This window comes from Oryx dammah, unplaced genomic scaffold (assembly GCF_014754425.2).
Source record: "Oryx dammah isolate SB20612 unplaced genomic scaffold, SCBI_Odam_1.1 HiC_scaffold_2, whole genome shotgun sequence".
NCBI classification, from domain to species: domain Eukaryota; kingdom Metazoa; phylum Chordata; class Mammalia; order Artiodactyla; family Bovidae; genus Oryx; species Oryx dammah.
The window spans coordinates 92,440,947-92,459,458 of NW_024070186.1; the positions used below are offsets into that span (position 1 = coordinate 92,440,947).

Here is an 18,512-nt window from a genome sequence, read left to right on the forward strand (position 1 = left end):
CTGCATCAATTCTACTTACTACTCAGATACAATTCCCACAGGGCAGCATCCTTATTTAAATGTCAGATATTCCTTACAGTAAAGTTCATTGATAAATGTAGAAAGAAAATACCATAGTTAGAACTGTTATAGGCAAGAACCACTGATGGATATTAAAATTCATGGATGAAAGTATCATGAGGAAAAGGGTATTTGCATGGTCTGAAAGTATCTCCCACAAGACACTTATTAATTGCAAAGGAAAAAAATAGTAACTTCACAGGAACAAACCTTGTAGATGGCACTTTAACTGAGTGATCAAGGTTGACATCACCAACAATAAAACACTGACCTCATGGGCCCTCTAATATGACACACTGACAGGCACAGCATTTGTAACCTCAATCTAACCATGAGAAAACATCAGACAATCCCAAACTGAGGGATATTCTACAAAATAACTGGCCAAAACTCTTCCAAAGTGTCAAAGTCAGAAAGACGGAGGAGCTGCCTAGGTTGAGAGGAGCTGCCTAGGTTGGAAAATTAAGGAAGCATGACATCTAAATGTAATGTGGGTTCCTTGACTAGATCCTGGCTCCATGGGGCCTGGACATTAGTAGGACAAAGGGCCAAATACAAATAACATCTATTATTTAACAGTATTACATTGATATTAACATTATGGTTTTGATCATTGTATTACAGTTATTTAATACATTAGCTTTGCGGGAAGCTGCCTGAAGGGTATATGGATTCTCTCTGTACTATTTTTGAAAAATTTTTGTAAATCCAAAATTATTTAAAAAAAAAACAACAACAACAAAAAACAGGACTTCCAAGGTGGTCCAGTGGTTGGGAATCCACCTGTCAAGGCAGGGGACAGGGGTTCCATCCTTGCTCTGGGAAGACTCCACACGCCTCAAGAGCAATGAGGCCCATGCGCCACAACTACTGAGCTTATGCTCTAAAGCCACGTGCCACAACTACTGACGCCCTCACACCTAGAGCTAGTGCTCCGCAACAAGAGCAGCCACTGCAATTAACAGCCAGTGCACGGCAACAAAGAGCAGCGTCTGCTGGCTGCAACAGAGAAAAGCCCGCGTGGCAAAGATGACCCAGTGCAGCCAAAAACAAATAGATAAACTTAGGAAGAAACAAAAAAGGCTCTTCAGCTAATTTATGAGTTTCTCTTCTAGGATTAGTGAGCTTGACCTAATCAAACCAAAGACTGAAGAAACAGAACTAAAAATATACATCTATATCTCTCTTATGAACATAACCATTGTTGATTCTTACCTGAGAGCCTCTGTCCTCTCACAAATACACTCCCATTTCTACTCAGCTTTGATTTGGAGTCTGATCCAGAACGTCCCAGGTTAAATATTGATTTCCACTTCTTGGATTTACTGGAGAGCTTTCTTCTAAAAGAGCCAAGCCACAGTGGGTAAGTTGGATAACTAGCCATTTCAATGGGACTCTGAACTATCGAAGGAATATCCCAAACATGTTCTTAGTTATGAACGACTCTGACATGGCAAGAAATTCTTTAAAAAAATCCAAGCTGAGCCTGACTCTCACCCTGTCCAAGGATGCCCTTGATGACCAAGCCAGGTTTTCATGAGTCAGAGTGAAGGACCACATTTTTCAGATGTGCTATTAAAAGCAGGAAAGTGAAACTGGCTTAATCGTGTCTGACTCTTTGTGAGCCCATGGACTGTAGCCAACCAGGTTTCTCAGGTCATGGAATTCTCCAGGCCAGAATACTGGAGTGGGTTGCCATTTCCTCCTCCAGGGGATCTTCCTGACCCAGGGACTGAACCCAGGCCTCCCACGTTGAAGGCACATTCTTTACCACTTGAGCCACGAGGGAAGCCCATTAAAAGCAGAGGTTGGGGGCAAACAGGCCGGGGTTGGTGGGAGACTCAGAGGTCACAAGCAACCACAGTTCTGGGAATTCTGGTAGAAATTCTGATGAACACTTTCCTCCTGGGTTTTAAAGACATCTATTTCTTACAGGAGTAAACACTAAAGGCCAGAGACCTCAGTCCTCTTATGCTCCCTACGCTGCAGCCACACTTCTGGGACATACACAGGTGAGGAGAAGGCTAGGAAGACTTCAGTGGGCTGGACAGGGGGTGGATGAGAAAGCAACTTGGAAGAGAGCCTGGCCTGGGAGAGCTGCAGACTGCTGGGTGTGGGCAGTGGTCACTGCAGAGAAACACAGAGGGTGCCCACTGTGTCTCTGGCTTTGTCTCTCATTTCCCTGATGAAGCAGGGATAGTTGAGTGCTAGACTTAAATTGAAGAAGGTAGGGAAAACCACTACACCATTCAGGTATGACCTAAAGCAAATCCCTTACGATTATACAGCAGAAGTGAGAAATAGATTCAAGGGATAAGATCTGATAGACAGAGTGTCTGAAGAATTACGGATGGAAGTTCGTGACATTGTTCAGGAGGCAGGGAGCAAGACCATCCCCAAGGAAAAGAAATGCAAAAAGGCAAAATGGTTGTCTGAGGAGGCCTTACAAATAGCAGTGAAAAGAAGAGAAGCAAAAGGCAAAGGAGAAAAGGAAAGATATGCCCATTTGAATGCAGAGTTCCAAAGAATAGCAGGAAGAGATAAGAAAGCCTTCCTCAATGATCAATGCAAAGAAACAGAGGAAAACAATAGAATAGGAAAGGCTAGAGATCTCTTCAAGAAAATTTGAGATACCAAGGGAACATTTCATGTAACGATGGGCACAATAAAGCACAGAAATGGCATGGACCTAACAGAAGAAGAAGATATTAAGAAAAAGTGGCAAGACTACACAGAAGAACCATACAAAAAAGATCTTCATAACCCAGATAATCACAACGGTGTGATGCTTCATCTAAAGCCAGACATCCTGGAATGTGAAGTCATGTGGGCCTTAGGAAGCATCACTACAAACAAAGCTAGTAGAGGTGATGGAATTCCAGTTGAGCTATTTCAAATCCTAAAAATGATGCTGTGAAGGTGCTGCACTCAATATGTCAGCAAATTTGGAAAACTCAGCAGTGGCCATAGGACTGGAAGAGGTCAGCTGTCATTCCAATCCCAAAGAAAGGCAATGCCAAAGAATGTTCAAACTACCACACAATTGCACTCATCTGACACACTAGCAAAGTAATATTTAAAATTCTCCAAGGCAGGCTTCAATAGTACATGAACCATGAACTTCCAGATGTTCAAGCTGGATTTAGAAAAGGCAGAGGAACCAGAGATCAAATTGCCATCATCTGTTGGATCATTGGAAATGCAACAGAGTTCCAGAAAAACATCTACTTCTGCTTTATTGACTATGCCAAAGCCTTTGACTATGTGGATCACAACAAACTGTGGAAAATTCTTCAAGAGATGGGAATACCAGACCACCTGACCTGCCTCCTGAGAAATCTGTATGCAGGTCAGGAAGCAACAGTTAGAACTGGACATGGGACAACAGACTGGTTCCAAATTGGGAAAGGAGTGCGTCAAGGCTGTATACTGTCACCCTGCTTATTTAACTTACACGCAGAGTACATCATGAGAAACGCTGGGCAGAATGAAGCACAATCTGAAATCAAGATTGCTGGGAGAAATATCAATAACCTCAGATAGGCAGATGACACCATCCTTATGGAAGAAAGCAAAGAACTAAAGAGCCTCTAGATGAAAGTGAAAGAGGAGAGTGAAAAGTTGGCTTAAAACTCAGCATTCAGAAAACTAAGATCATGGCATCCAGTCCCATCACTTCATGGCAAATAGATGGGGAAACAGTACAAACAGTGGCTGACTTCATTTTTTCGGGTTCCAAAATCACTGCAGATGTTGACTGCAGCCATGGAATTAAAAGACGCTTACTCCTTGGAAGGAAAGTTATGACCAACCTAGATAGCATATTAAAAAGCAGAAACATTACTTTGCCAACAAAGGTCTGTCTAGTCAAGGCTATAGTTTTTCCAGTGGGCATGCATGGATGTGAGAGTTGGACTATAAAGAAAGCTAAGCATCAAAGAATCAATGCTTTTGAAGTGTGGTGTTGGAGAAGACTCTTGAGAGTCCCTTGGACAGCAAAGAGATCCAACCCGTCCATCCTAATGGAAATCAGTCCTGAATATTCATTGGAAGGACTGATGCTGAAGCTGAAACTCCAATACTTTGGCCACCTGATGTGAAGAGCTGACTCATTTGAAAAGACCCTGATGCTGGGAAAGATTGAAGGTGGGAAGAGAAGAGGACGACGGAGGATGAGATGGCTGGATGGCATCACTGACTCAATGGACATGAGTTTGAGTGAACTCCGGGAGTTGGTGATGGACAGGGAGGCCTGGCGTGCTGCAGTCCATGGGGTCACAAAGAGTTAGACACGACTGAGTGACTGAACTGAGATGAACTCAGACAGGGCCCAGAGGACCTGCTGCCACCAGAGGTCACCACAGAGGCCTTGCCAGGCTCTGGCTGGCCTAGCCATTATATTTCATAAAGTTCTGGGATGAAACCCTGGCACCTGTGGGCTCCACAGAGGACCTCTTCTCCACAGGGTTCTCATAGAACACATGCTTCTACCATCAGGGATAGACCTGCAGTGCTTCGCGGTTTCTGTCGGATCTAGCCTAATGTTGTCAAGCACTTGGCCTTGGGGTAGATTTTACAGTATCGCCTATACCCTGAGGCATGGTGCACCCCAGGTGTGGCTGAGAGCACAGGGAAGGTATACTTGATTGTCCTTTAGAGGTATCCTTCTTCCTGACCCCTGGATGAAAGTCTCACCCTCCAGGGATTTGGGAGGAGGGGCAGTGCCATCTGTGCCCTCCAGGAAATGGAGCGTTTCCTGCCAGGTGAGATCCAGGCACCCTTCCGAGGCACCCAGCACGCTCTCCCTCCCCAGAGGGAAACAGCCGTGCCTTCATGTGAAGGACACTGACAAGAGGCCTGCGGGGTCCGCTTTCACACCTCCTTTCACTGACCAAACAGCAAGGATGATACTCTTCAATGAAAAGATTGCCCTCCGCCTCCTCCACCTACTATCTGCCTAGAATTTAGGACTCTTGCTTCCATAACTGAGAAATGTGTGGAAACCAGGGTTACAACAGAAGAAATGAAAAGGAGAAGTGAGGAAAGACATGAGTGAAAATGGTGTTTGTTTTGTTTTGGGAGGGAAGGGAGGGCTCTGACAGGTAGCAGAGGAGGAACAGAAGCCAGGATACATGTCCTCAAGTGCCGTGTCCTCAAGAGTTTCCAGTCCAGAGTGGTGGTTTGTCAATTTGTCCTCCGTCCATCTCCACGCCTTTTATAATGTGTCGTGAAGGTGAAGGGTGGGAGGAGGCAGCCAAATTTTTCTCTTTAGCAACCTTCCTTTTGAAAACATCAAGGCTATTCTGTCTAAGCTAGGAAATAAGGGATTTTAGATATGATTCTTGACACTATGAGCCCTATCCCCACCATAGTACTAGGGATCTCTGGTGGGAGATCAAGGTCTCAAAAGACTTTGAGGCAGTGAGGGAATGAATGCACATTGGTGGATGTCGTGGCATCAGCTCCCATCTCTTCTGGAAGGCCGCCTTACCCCCCAAACCAGATCACAACCCCAGACCATGCTGCCATTATAGCCCCGAAACTCTAACCACTTCCTCCTCTGTCCCCCACCACCCAAACACCTCCCAGAATTTGAAAGAAGGCCACTTACTTGTTGTCTGGTAACTCAAGGACAGTGTGGAAGAGGGTGCCCATGGGAGGGACAATCTCAGGCAGGCTATTCTCTCTTCTTTCCTTCCTGGCGGGATGATTAGTAGCCAGGCTCCGGGCCTGAGCTTCCTCCAGACTCACCAACTTCATGGGCAGGGAGAGGGCGGGCAGGGTCAGGCTCTTCATGATCGGCCGGTTTTCTGTAAAGAAAAGAGAAGAGCTCATAGACCTCCTGGGAGTGGATCTGTTCACCAGTTCCAGCCAGATGCCCACGCCACAGCTCCCCCATTCCTGACCTCCTGGCAGGGGCTTCTCTTGGGCATGGTGGGGTCTGTGGCAAAGACTACCTATAGGAATGTGATAGCAATCCTGGCCACCCCAGCCAGACAGCACACAGAGGCTTCAGAAGGTAACCTGCATTCCTGTACTTTTCAGAAACGGACTGTTCATTCATTCACACAACAACATACTGAGCACTTACTGTGGGCCAGAGTAACAGCTGAGGGTATTTGCCCCTGGGTACTGCCTAGTCCTTCAGTCAGGTGAGAATGTGTGTTCAGCCACAGAGGTGGTCTCACTCAGCTAGGGTGGGGAGATTATCCCTTCTCTCTTGGCAACCCACTCCAGTACTCTTGCCTAGAAAACCCCATGGACGGAGGAGCCTGGTAGGCTGCAGTCCATGGGGTCTTGAAGAGTCGGGCACGACTGAGCGACTTCACTTTCACTTTTCACTTTCATGCATTGGAGAAGGAAATGGCAACCCACTCTAGTGTTCTTGCCTGGAGAATCCCAGGGACGGTGGAGCCTGGTAGGCTGCCGTCTATGGAGTCACACAGAGTCGGACACGACTGAAGTGACTTAGCAGCAGCAGCTGCAGATGGAAAACATGGCCTCCAAGGCAATTTAAGGTTGGAGGTCCATAGAGTCAAAGCTATGGGTTTTTCCAGTAGTCATATACAGATGTGAGAGCTGGATCATAAATAAGGCTGAGGGCTGAGGAATGCTTTTGAACTGTGGTGTTAGAGAAGACTCTTGAGAGTCCCTTGAACTGCAAGGAGATCAAACCAGCCAATCCTAAAGAAAATCAGCCCTGAATATTCATTGGAATGACTGAAGCTGAAACTGAAGCTCCAATACTCTGGCCACCTGATGCGAAGAGCCGACTCACTGGAAAAGACCCTGAGGCTGGGAAAGATTGAGGGCAGGAAGAGAAGGGGGCAGCAGAGGGTGAGATAGTTAAATAGTATCGCTGACTCAATGGACATGAAAATAAGCAAACTCCAGGAGACAGTGAAGGATAGGGCAGCCTGGCATGCAGTCCATGGGGTTGCAAAGAGTTGGATACGAATGACTTAGTGACTGAACAACAACAAATGACTTATTCCATTTTGTGTAAATGTTAAGTATGTTACCAAAGTCAATAAGAATTCATAAGAAGAACATTTAAGTGGAATGCATTGAATAGTATGTATTGGAGGCAGTCAAGAGTTAAAGGCTCAGAGGAAACTAAATTTCAATATGCGGGACAAAAGCTGATTAAGGCAATGGTCATAAAAAGGACAGGCATTTCCATGCTGGCATTAGGAACACCCTTAACACTACCAGTCATGGGTGGAATTTGCTGTCAAGAAGAACATTTCCCAAAGTCATTAATTCTCTACAATGGTTTATTTATTTGTTTTCCTATTTTTTTTTTCCTCCCAGAGGCATCACTGGGTAAGGAAAAAGCACAGGCTGGAAGATTTAGGTTCCATGTTCAGTCCTACCAGTTGCTAAGCTTTTCTGGTTCTCTGGTTCTTCATGTATAAAATAAGGTTGATAACTTTAGGATGGTTGTGGTAAGACAATGAAATAATATGTGTGGAGGGTCCGCCATAGTTCCTGGTATACAATAAGTCCCCAGTGAATTACTGGTTGATTCAAAAGGATGAATGAATGAAAGCATACTATTTCTCATTCCCAGGTGGTGCTAGCGGTAAAGAACCCACTGGAGACATAAGAGTTGTGGGTTCAATCCCCGGATTAGGAAGATCCCATGGAGAAGGCAATGGCATCCCACTCCAGTATTCTTGCCTGAAGGATCCCATGGACAGAGGAGCCTGGCAGGCTACAGTCCATGGGGTCACAGAGAGTCAGACAAGACTAGCACAAAGTACAAGTTAAAATAAAGATAAAAGAAATGTCAGCCATTCCTAGGTCAAGACAATTAAAAAACACACGTTCACACAAAAACTTGTACATGACTGTTCACAACAGCATCATAATAAGCAAAAAGCAGAAACAACCCAAATGTCCATCAACTGATAAGTAGATACATAAAATATGGTATATCCATACAATGGAATGAAATGCTGATCTATGAGAACATGTGCTAAGTGAAAGAAGCAGGTCATTAAAAGCCATATATTGTATGATTCCACTTATATGAAATGTGCAAAAGAAGCAAAATCCATAGAAACAGGAAGTAGATGACTGGTTGCCAGACTCTGGTGGGAAGGGAGGACAAAATGTGGAGTGACTCCTTTACTGGGTGTGGGGTTTCTTTCTGGAGTGATGAAAACATTCTGGAATTAGACAGTGGTGATGGTTGAACAATTCTGTGAATACGCTAAAAACCACTGAAATGTACACTATAAAATGATTAAAGCAGTGAATTTTATGGTATGTGAATTTTAAAAGAAAGATCATAAACCACATAGAGGACAGGTTGGGGGTAAGAATTATTATACCAGCAATCAAAATTTGATATTAATTGCAATTGATTACTTTGATGGTTATAATTGATTTTCCCAAGCTTATTAGCCAAACTAGAAAAGAATGCTTTGATCAGCTCATACAAATATTTTGCAGATACAGTTCTAACACACACTGGTTCTTGAGGTATGGACCCTAGCCAGTAGCAGCAGCATCACCTGGAAACTTGTTAGAAATACAGATTTTCAGCAGCACTCCAGACAAGCTGAATCAGAAATTCCGGGTATGAGGTCCAGATGGTGACTACAGCCATGAAATTAAAAGATGCTTACTCCTTGGAAGAAAAGTTATGACCAACCTAGATAGCATATTGAAAAGCAGAGACATTACTTTGCTGACTAAGGTCCACAAAGTATACACACTATGGGTTTTCCTGTGGTCATGTATGGATGTGAGAGTTGGACTGTGAAGAAGGCTGAGCACCGAAGAATTGATGCTTCTGAACTGTGGTGTTGGAGAAGACTCTTGAGAGTCCCTTGGACTGCAAGGAGATCCAACCAGTCCATTCTTAAGGAGATCAACCCTGGGATTTCTTTGGAAGGAATGATGCTAAAGCTGAAACTCCAGTACTTTGGCCACCTCATGCAAAGAGTTGACTCATTGGAAAAGTCTCTGATGCTGGGAGGGATTGGGGGCAGGAGGAGAAGGGGACGACTGAGGATGAGATGGCTGGATGGCATCACTGACTCGATGGATGTGAGTCTGAGTGAACTCCGGGAGTTGGTGATGGACAGGGAGGCCTGGCGTGCTGTGGTTCATGGGGTCACAAAGAGTCGGACACGACTGAGCGACTGAACTGAACTGAAACTGTGTTTCAACAAGCCTTCCCAGTTATGTGATGTATGCTAATGCTGGAAATTGTACCCTCACACAAATGGTAGTTATCAGGTTTACTGATCAGCTGGATTTTGTATTTTTACAAATTAGGCTCATATGAGTTCAAGCAGCATAAACCAATACCAATGCATTCCTGGGGTTCATTATGTTATTATGAGGACTGGAACATCATGAATTGCACCTCATTACATCCAACCTGAAATAGCTAAATGTTTCTCACATATAGTGGGCTTCAATGCTAGCCAGTCTCTATATACATGCACCCACAAACACACACTCATTGCAGTATGCCTACTGTCCAGTGCAGGGCAGAACAAAGCAAGTGCTCAAGAAACACTTGCAAGAAAGACAAACATTATATGACACCACTTACACGTGGAATCTAAAAAATAGTACAAATGAAGTTATTTATAAAACAGAAACAGACTCATAGAGATAGAAAACAAACTTATGGTTACCTAAGGGGAAGTGGAGGAGGGATAAACTGGGAATATGGTATTACACAGATACACACTACCATATGTAAAATAGACAATAAGGATTTAGGGTGTAGCACAGAGAATTATATTCAATATCTTATAATAAACTATAATGGAAAAGAACCAAAAAAGAATATAGGTGTGTGTATATGTATAAATGGAACAAATGCAATATTGTAAATCAATTATATTTCAATTTAAAAAAGAAATGCTTGCAAAGAGAAGGCATTCTGAATATACATGCAAGCATGAACAGGATGCTTCTTAACTCACTCACTTAAGCCTCTGCAATATCATACTGGAAGTAAAAATAAAAGCTAATAGTTGGGGGGATATTGCCAGTGCCTCAGATAACAACTGGAAGAGTTTAAGAACTCACTAAAAAGAATAGTATTCAAAGTCACCACACCATGTTCATGGGAGAGGCCACATATGCAACTGATCAGAAACATACCAGAGCCACATCTGCACACACACCTTTGCTGCACTGGCACACACGCACATACGCATGATCCTCAGACAGGGTTGTAGCGCACATACATAGCTAACACTGAGAGCTAGATCCTAGCCCACTCTAACTTATTCTCGGATCCCGTGCCTCAGGCAAAGAAGAAGTGTATGCCAGGAGGAGCCATTACCATCGTTCTCCAGTGACCCAGGGGTACCGTTGTTAAAGATTTGATCCACATGATTCAGTATGAATTCAATCACCACCTGCTGGACCCGGACTGCGAGGAAGGCTGCATCTCCATTGCAACCAGTGGCTTCAATTTCTTTAGATCTGAACCGCAGAAGAAACACATTCAGTGAATGAGTCTGCCCTACCTACTGAAGCATAAGTGGGGAGCCAGTGGGCGTTTTGAACAGGCCCTAATTCCTAAATGTATACAGCTTATTAATTTGTATTAATGTAACTATTTAAGATCAATTGAAGAGACGCTTTAAAGTTTGTGAAGCCCAACACACTGGACAACTTGGAGACAGTCACCAGGTACTATAAACTGCAAAGCTGTAAACACTGTATTACTCAATATATAGGAATTGATTTTATTCTTTTCATAGGATCTCCTTCAAGTTCCAAAGAATTGTTCTAAGGGCAGGTCATCATTTACAAAGTTGTGTGAAGCAGCTAATTCAGGTTCTAGCTAGCTAAGACCCCACCAAAACCAACAAAAGCCAAGGAACCCCAAAGACCCAGAAAGACCTTTTCAGGAAATTATAACATACAGATCCATCACACTGGCCACATCATGGCTGTAGCCAGAATATACTTCTGGGTTCCAGAGTTTCCAAGGTTAGCAAGCAAGGGCTGTAAAAATCACCTTTAATTCCTCGGTGTGACAAATAACCACTTAGCTAAAGGTTTGTCTACCAGGGGGCTCAGTTTTGAAGAATCCAGGTTTCATGTGAATTGGGGGGCTGCTTGGAGCCCACTGGGGCAGTGAGGTGAGGGTAGGCAGTTACCTGAGGAGGTTGGGTGCCCACACCAGGGCCAGGTTCCTGGCATGCATGTTGGTCTTGCTGCTGAAGGATGCGATGTGGGCCAGGTGTCGAATCAGGTATTCCAAGGTCCTGTAATGGTTCATTGGGGAAAAAAAAAAAAAAGTAGGAAACTTCAGAGTCTGTGTGAAACCTGACATCTGGAGATAATTTCTAAGGTTGAGTTAAGAGATTCTAAATATGTCTATTTCATGAATTTTAGAAGGTTATCAGGAAGATATCAAGATAGATGGAAGTAACTTTCTTGGCCCTAGGAGCGCTGGCCATGGGTGAGGAGGAGACAGTCTCAGCAGAAGTCAGCTGAGGATGCTAGTGCAGCCAGAGATGGATCCCGGGACTCACAGTGCTTGGAGCCTGTGCCTCCTGTCACCAAGGGCAGCATGGCCTACACACAGTCTTGAAACTGGCCCTCATCTCAGCTTTTTTGTAATTCTTCCAGCTATGGGCATCCTGGTACTGGTTAAGGAACTCATCTGATGGATGAATAACAACTGTTATTGCTGGGATGTTCTTATACCACATCAAAATCTGCCCTCTTATAAAGACCTGCGTAGGTTTAAGAACCACTGGGATTCCCTGGTGGCTCGGATGTTAAAGAATCTGTCTGCAATGCTGGGAGACTGGAGTTTGATCCCTGGGTAGGGAAGATCCCCTGGAGAAGAGAATGAGATTCCACTCTAGTATTCTCATCTGGAGAATTCCATGGACAGAGGAGCCTGGTGGGGATAGTCCATAGGGTCACAAAGAGTTGAACATGACTGAATGATTTTCACAGGGAAAGGTGGCACAGTTAGGGACTAAACTGTGAGGAGGAGAAAGGATGAAATGATGTAAGGGCTGGTATTGATAAGCATACAGAGACATCAGTCAGCCAAACGCTCAAGAGTGATAGTCAAACCCTGTTTAGAAACCATCTTGGTTTCCACTGATTTCGTTAAGCTATGAACCTGGGTAAGAATCTAGACTATCTCTGTGAGACTGGCTTGGGAATCAGAAATGATTCTTATGGGACTCCGAGGTGTACTCTGAAAGTAATGTAGACATGGGCTGTCCCTTCCCGCCAGGCTCTCTGGTCAGGTTCCAACAGGCTCTGACACAACTGACCTGTTCGCCTACCTCAACCTACCCCAGAAAGCCACTGTCCACTGAATTTGTCTCCTTTTATGATGCCAGCCTGCATCTGTGGTATTATATCACATTGAGAGAATGTGAATTTCTTTTACCAAGAATTCTTACCTGTAATGGGATGGAGGGAGCTCCTGGATAACATTTTGGATTCGGGCCAGTTGGCCTTCTTCCGGGCAATGAGACACCGCCTCCTGTGGACAGGAAATGAAGCAATCTAGTGAGCGCTCAAGAAGGGGGACACCTCCCTGGATCTGCGGGTTTTATTCAGGCTTCTGGTACTCCAGGCCTCCCAACCATGCCTAGAGACCATCCTTCCAGGAGGCACACTTTTCTAGAAAAAACAAACCACTAAAATCTCCGAGGGTTCAGGATGCAAAGTGTCTAACAACATGGGCACACAGCTCTGTGTCCTCAGATGGTAGGTAGGCGTCTGGTAAAGATGGTATGGAATCTCGGGTGTGTTTTGTGTGCCAGACAGAGTCCTCACACTGGGAGAGAGAAGCAGAGACAGAGACAGAAAGAGGTGGAGATGACAGGGTGGCTGCCTGTTTATTCAGCCAGCTGTCTTTTTGGGTGCAAACAGCCACTTCCATCTAGCCTGAGACTTTCCTGTGACCAGGCAGCCTGTTGTTGATTCCAGGAAGTGGGGACCACGTGAAGACGTGCCTTCTCAGCAGGATAAGAGCTTTGTCCCTGAGACCTGGCGGCCTTGTCCGGACTTGCTCTCTGGTTGTTTCCTGTGTGGGTATGTGGTTCCCAGCTCAGCCCAGGCCCTCAAAAGAGGCAAGGGCTTCAGTACACGCAGTGTGATTCCAAGCCTGCCTGGGGCTCCTGCACAACACAGGTTTCCCCGACAGATTCGCCTATACCCCATCCTGTGAATCCATCCTGCCTGTGCTCAGGCTCAAGGGCCCCTCCCAATGGCTGAGTACTCAAGACTGCTCGCATGGGAGCGGTACCTGAGTTCAAGGTCAGCAGTCACATCTTTGTTTTTTCACTACATTATGGTTTACTACACTATAAACACACAAATCTTCTGATACACCTTCCCAAGTCCTTTCATATGCATAATAACCGTGTAACCCCACTCAGATCGAGACACTTTAAAAGGGCTCAACTATTGGCTCCATTTTCCTAAGTGGGACATCATACCTGAGCTTTGGCCACCAACGTGTTTTTGTTTGACTTTTTTATTTAATTGAAGTAAAGCGTTCACAGAAGCTAACCATTTTCAAAGGCAATCAAAAAATCTCTATGTGGGAAAACTCTACTTCATTTCCTACTCAGAAGTGGGGAGAAACTCGGGGCTCAGAGGGTCACAGTTGTCTCAGTCTTCTGCTGGGTTTGCAAGCCTCAAAACGGAGCTGGCATAAATATGATTTCTGTCGCAATTCTTGCTTTTTGAGATGTGCAGATGTAGAGGGTGAGGACCAGAATAGAGCCTAGAGAAAGCACCTGATACCTCTGCCCTCTTCCTGGGCTCTGTCATTTAGGAAACAGATTTGTGGGGGAGACCCTGACTCTCAAGACAGGGAGAATCTCATAAAGCGAGTGAAGGGAGAGAGCCTCAGAGGAAGGAGGGGTGAAGGAATGAGGCATGGACCCTCCTACATTCTATCCTGTGAAGGGCGGGGCGGGGGGTGGGGAGGCCTCTCTTCCTATCTTGGCAAACAGAGGACGAACTTTGCAAAGCCATACACCCACCCTCTTCCCAAGCCCCTACCCCACCCCTACTTTCTAAAAGTGTGTCTTAGGAAGAAAGGTGTAGGTCAATTTAACAGCGTTCATGGAAAGTTCCTTTAATATTTTAGGAAGCTGTTAGTCACCTCTGTTCTAAGAGACTGGGTGGGCTCACCCCTGATGCCTGCAGGTCCCATATGGGATCATTTTATTATTCACAGCTTCTCCCCTTCGCACCCCAATCCTATTTGGAAGCTCTCTAGCTCTTCATTGTTCTCCCAGAGGGTCTGCTCACTGCAAAGCTATTTTTCCATCTCTTTGTGTTTCCATCTCTTTGCTGTCCAAAGAGATGGACAGCAGAGTCCATCACTGGGCAACTGAAGGAAGGGGACTGACACTTTGCCCATCCCAATCTTTTGCCTAAAAGAGAATCTCACTCAGCATTACCCAGGACAGTCTTGCTGACGGCTAAACTTTAAAAAAGCCAGGTTGAATCTGGGACCATTTGTTCTCTTCCAGTCAGTATCAAGACCAGCTTCCTGAACTTTGAGGACTCTGGCGAGGGCTGGTCTCCCATCCCCTATGGCCGGGCCCAGGCTCTAGTTTCCTCTGTTTACCTGAATACCACTTTAGCCCCTGCGCTCAGACAGCCCCATTCCCAGGATGGATAAGCAACCCGGGTCTGTCCCTTCTAACTGCACCCCAGCTGCAACTCAGCTTTTACCTTTTATTTTGTATTAATTATTTAAAAATGATTATAAAGCCACTTTTGTAATTTTTGATTATTTTAAGTGATTATGTTAAAAAGTTATTCATGCAGAAGATTTTTAAAATGCAACACATTCAAAGGAATACACAGAAGTGTCTTCCTTCCAACATCAGACCCTCAGTCTCCAGAGACAACAACCACCATTATCTTCCAGAGAGTTGTTATACCTTCCTGTCTTTGTCATACCTGTGGCAGCAGGCACCTGGCCCATCTTTAAATTCCTTGTCTCCCATCATTTCCTCCTTGCTTGCTCCCTATGGGCCATGCTGGCCTCCATACATTCCCTTAAACAAGCTTGGCATGTCCTCGACAAGGGCCTTGGTACCTGCTATTTCGTCTCAGCATCCTCTTCCACCAGATACTTGCACAATTTGTTCCCTTGCTTCATCTTTGTCTCTGTTCAAATATCACCTCACAGGAGACCTTTGATTATCAGTCCCCAGCATTCTCTGACTTGTGCATGCGTGCGTGCTCAGTTGCTCAGCTGTCTCTGACTCTTTGCAGCCCACCAGATTCCTCTCTCCTTGGAAATTTCCCAGCCAAGAACATTGTGGGGGATTACCATTTCCTAACTCAGGAATCTGAGGATCTTCCTAACTCAGGGATCAAATCCGTGTCTCTTACGTCTCCTGCACAGGCAGGTGGATTCTTTACCACTAAGCTCCCAGGGAAGCCCTCTCTGCCTGTATCATGCATTAACGGTCTTCATAGTGCTTATCAACAGTTCTCACTATCGAGTTATGCGTTAGATTTATTCGTCCTCTATCTCTTTAATTAAAAAGGAAGTTTCATGAGAACCTTGTGGCTCAGCTGGTAAAGAATCCATCTGCAATATGGAAGACCTGGGTTTGATCCCTGAGTTGGGAAGATTCCCTGGTGCAGGGAAAAGCTATCCACTCCAGTATTCTGACCTGGAGAATTCCATGGACTTCCATGGGGTGGCAAAGAGTAGGACACAACTGAGCAACTTTCACTTTTCACGGGAACAAGGATTTTATCTGACTTGCTTACTGAGCACCTGGAACTGTGCCTGCCTAGTATAGACAGCAGGTGCTCAAGAGATGTTAGTTGCATTAAGTGAGTAAGTGAACGAATCTGTATTTTGCTTTGCATTTAAATATGCCAGAAAGCCCCACTTTGGGCCACACTTCCAGGGCAATACCATCCGAGGACCAAACCTCCTCGGTGGGGAGCATCAGCTTTACTGAGACAACTCCCCTCATCTTTCGGCTCCTGAAGAGGTGGCCAATCAGCCTGGTTTGCCTGCGACTGAGAAGGAGTGTCCTGGAACTCAGGACTTTTCTGAGTTAAAAGTGGGCAAGTCCCTGGCAAACCAGGACAGTTGGCTGCTGCCACATTGGCAGACATCTTGAGCTCACACCCTCTACCTGATGCCACATACCAGTGGTCCACCCCCATCGACACTTCAGATGACGTGCGTGGGCCAACCAACTGCCAGCAAATATTTACTAGTCAAGAGTCACAACATTCTCCAGTAGCTGGAGAGCAGGGAAAGGAAGCACAAAAATCAGTAAAATAAATATGCTTTCTGTCCTTAGGAGGCTTACAGTTTAATGAGGGAGATGGATACACAAAGATGTTATTTCAATACAAAATGTAATGCCTCTTTAAACTGCCTTCTCCAAAAATACTAAATCAGCAAGCAATTTTTCTCTATCTTGGGTTTAATTATTTTAGCTGAATCAATCTGATCTAAATTGAATTTTTCCTAAAATGAACTTTTTTCTAAGAAAAAACAAAATATAGTAGGTTTAACAGTTGCTTCCAAAGATATCAGGTCCTAATCTCAAGAACTTGTAAATGTTACCTTATTTGGAAAAAGAGTCTTTGCAAGTGTGATTAAGGCTTTTGAAATAAGGAGAGTCTCGTGGATTATTCAATATGTGTGTGTGCAATTCAGTTGTGTCTGACTCTTTGCGACCCCATGAGCTGCATAGCCCACCAGGCTCCTCTGTCCACTGCCTTCTCCGGGCAAGAATACAGGAGTGGGTTGCCATTTCCTTCTCCAGAGGATCTTCCTGACCCAGGGATCTAACTCTCATCTCTTGGGTCTCCGGCATTGGCAGGCAGATTCTTTACCACTAGCGCCACCTGGTGGGCCCTTAAAAGAGGGAGGCAGAAGGAGATAATGACAGACAAGAAGGCAGAGAGACTATGGAAGCAGAGATGTGGCCACAAGCCAAGGCATGCCAGCAGCCACCAGAAGCTGGAGGAGGCAAGAAACAGGTTTCCCCCTAGAGTCTCTGTAATGATCCATGGCCCTGCTGACACCTTGATATCAGCCCAGTGAAACTGATTTCAGATTTCTGGACTCCGGAACTGTGAGAGAATAACCTTCTATTGTTTAAGCCACCAAGCTTGTGGTAATTTGTTACTGCAGCCACATAAAACTAATACATGTACTTAAAGGAAATAAAAATCACATGCTATCTCACCACCCAGACATAGCTACTGTTAACCTACTTACATTGAAACCTAAAAGAAGCAATCTGCCTGGGGCTTCCCAGCACCAAAAATGAACACTGCCATCACTTCCTATGTATTGCATATACTGCTTTTTTTCCATTTAACTTTGTATTGTGGTCAGCAAATAGTCTTCAGAAATATGACTTTTCACAGCTACACAGGATTTAAAACAATAGATTTATTATCATTTATTTAACCCTTCCCTTATTGTTGGACATGTAGATACTCTCTAATTTTGTTACTGTTACTACAGCAGTGAAATATTTGTATATCAATTATTCATGTGCACATCTGATTATCTTAGAATGGAGTCTGGGAATAGAATTACTGTATTAAAAAATATGAGCATTTTAGGACCCTTGATAGTAATTTCAAACGACTTGCTCGATGTCCAGCCAGTTTACACTTGCAATAGAAAACTATGACAGAGCCAGCGTCACCACAGGCTTGGCAACGTGAAATACTAACATTAAAAAAATTTTTTTAAATATGAAAATACAATTTTTTCTAATACATTTATACTTTTTAAATAACTATGTTTCTTTACAAATTGTCTGTTGAGGTTCTTTGCTCATTTGTTTAGTAGGGTGTTGTGCGTTTTTTCTTCTTTATTGATATGTAGGAGTTTTATATAATTAAAAAATATTCATCTCCTGTCATCTTTATTGTAAATGTTTTCCATAGTTGGTCATTCACCTTTTAATTTTGTTAATGTATTTTTAATGTATAAAAATCTAATATTTATGGAGTTTAGTTTGTTAAATTTGTCTTTGGTGATTTTTTTCCTTTGCTTTTGTTCTTAGAAAATCCTTCACCCTGAAATCTGTTAAGTGGTAAGAATGTAACTTGACTTCTCCCCTCTCCCAGCACTTAGCTAATTTTCCTAACATTGTTTATTGAATTGTTCCTTCATTAGTTTGGGATGTTTTCTGTATTTCATATTAAGCTATTTAATACCTCAGCCTATTTAAGAGCTGTTAAATCTAGTTTAAAAACAGTGTGGCAGAGTCTGAGACAGAATGTTAAATCTTTACTTCCATTTACTATCTGTACAAACCCAGGCAAGAGTCACTTGAGCCTCAATTTACTCATCTGTAAGAGACAGTAAAACCTATTTCACAGAGTTTTTTTGAGGATTGAATGAAATAATATTTGTAAGAAGCTTATCATATAGTAAGCACTAAGTAGCAGATATCATCATCATCATT

At 44.1% G+C, this 18,512-nt stretch overlaps 1 protein-coding gene across 1 annotated transcript in view; it reads right to left on the reverse strand.

Annotated features, from left to right (window-relative positions):
- The window catches only part of ARHGAP31 (Rho GTPase activating protein 31), a 122,068-nt gene that overhangs the window by 27,991 nt on the left and 75,565 nt on the right, over nt 1–18,512 (reverse strand). The window contains exons 4-8 of the mRNA XM_040250962.1: nt 12,477–12,559; nt 11,205–11,312; nt 10,379–10,521; nt 5,672–5,870; nt 1,276–1,400 (exon numbers count right to left, since the gene is read on the reverse strand). Of these exons, the coding sequence (XP_040106896.1) occupies nt 1,276–1,400; nt 5,672–5,870; nt 10,379–10,521; nt 11,205–11,312; nt 12,477–12,559 (658 nt within the window). The remainder of the gene's footprint in view (nt 1–1,275; nt 1,401–5,671; nt 5,871–10,378; nt 10,522–11,204; nt 11,313–12,476; nt 12,560–18,512) is intronic.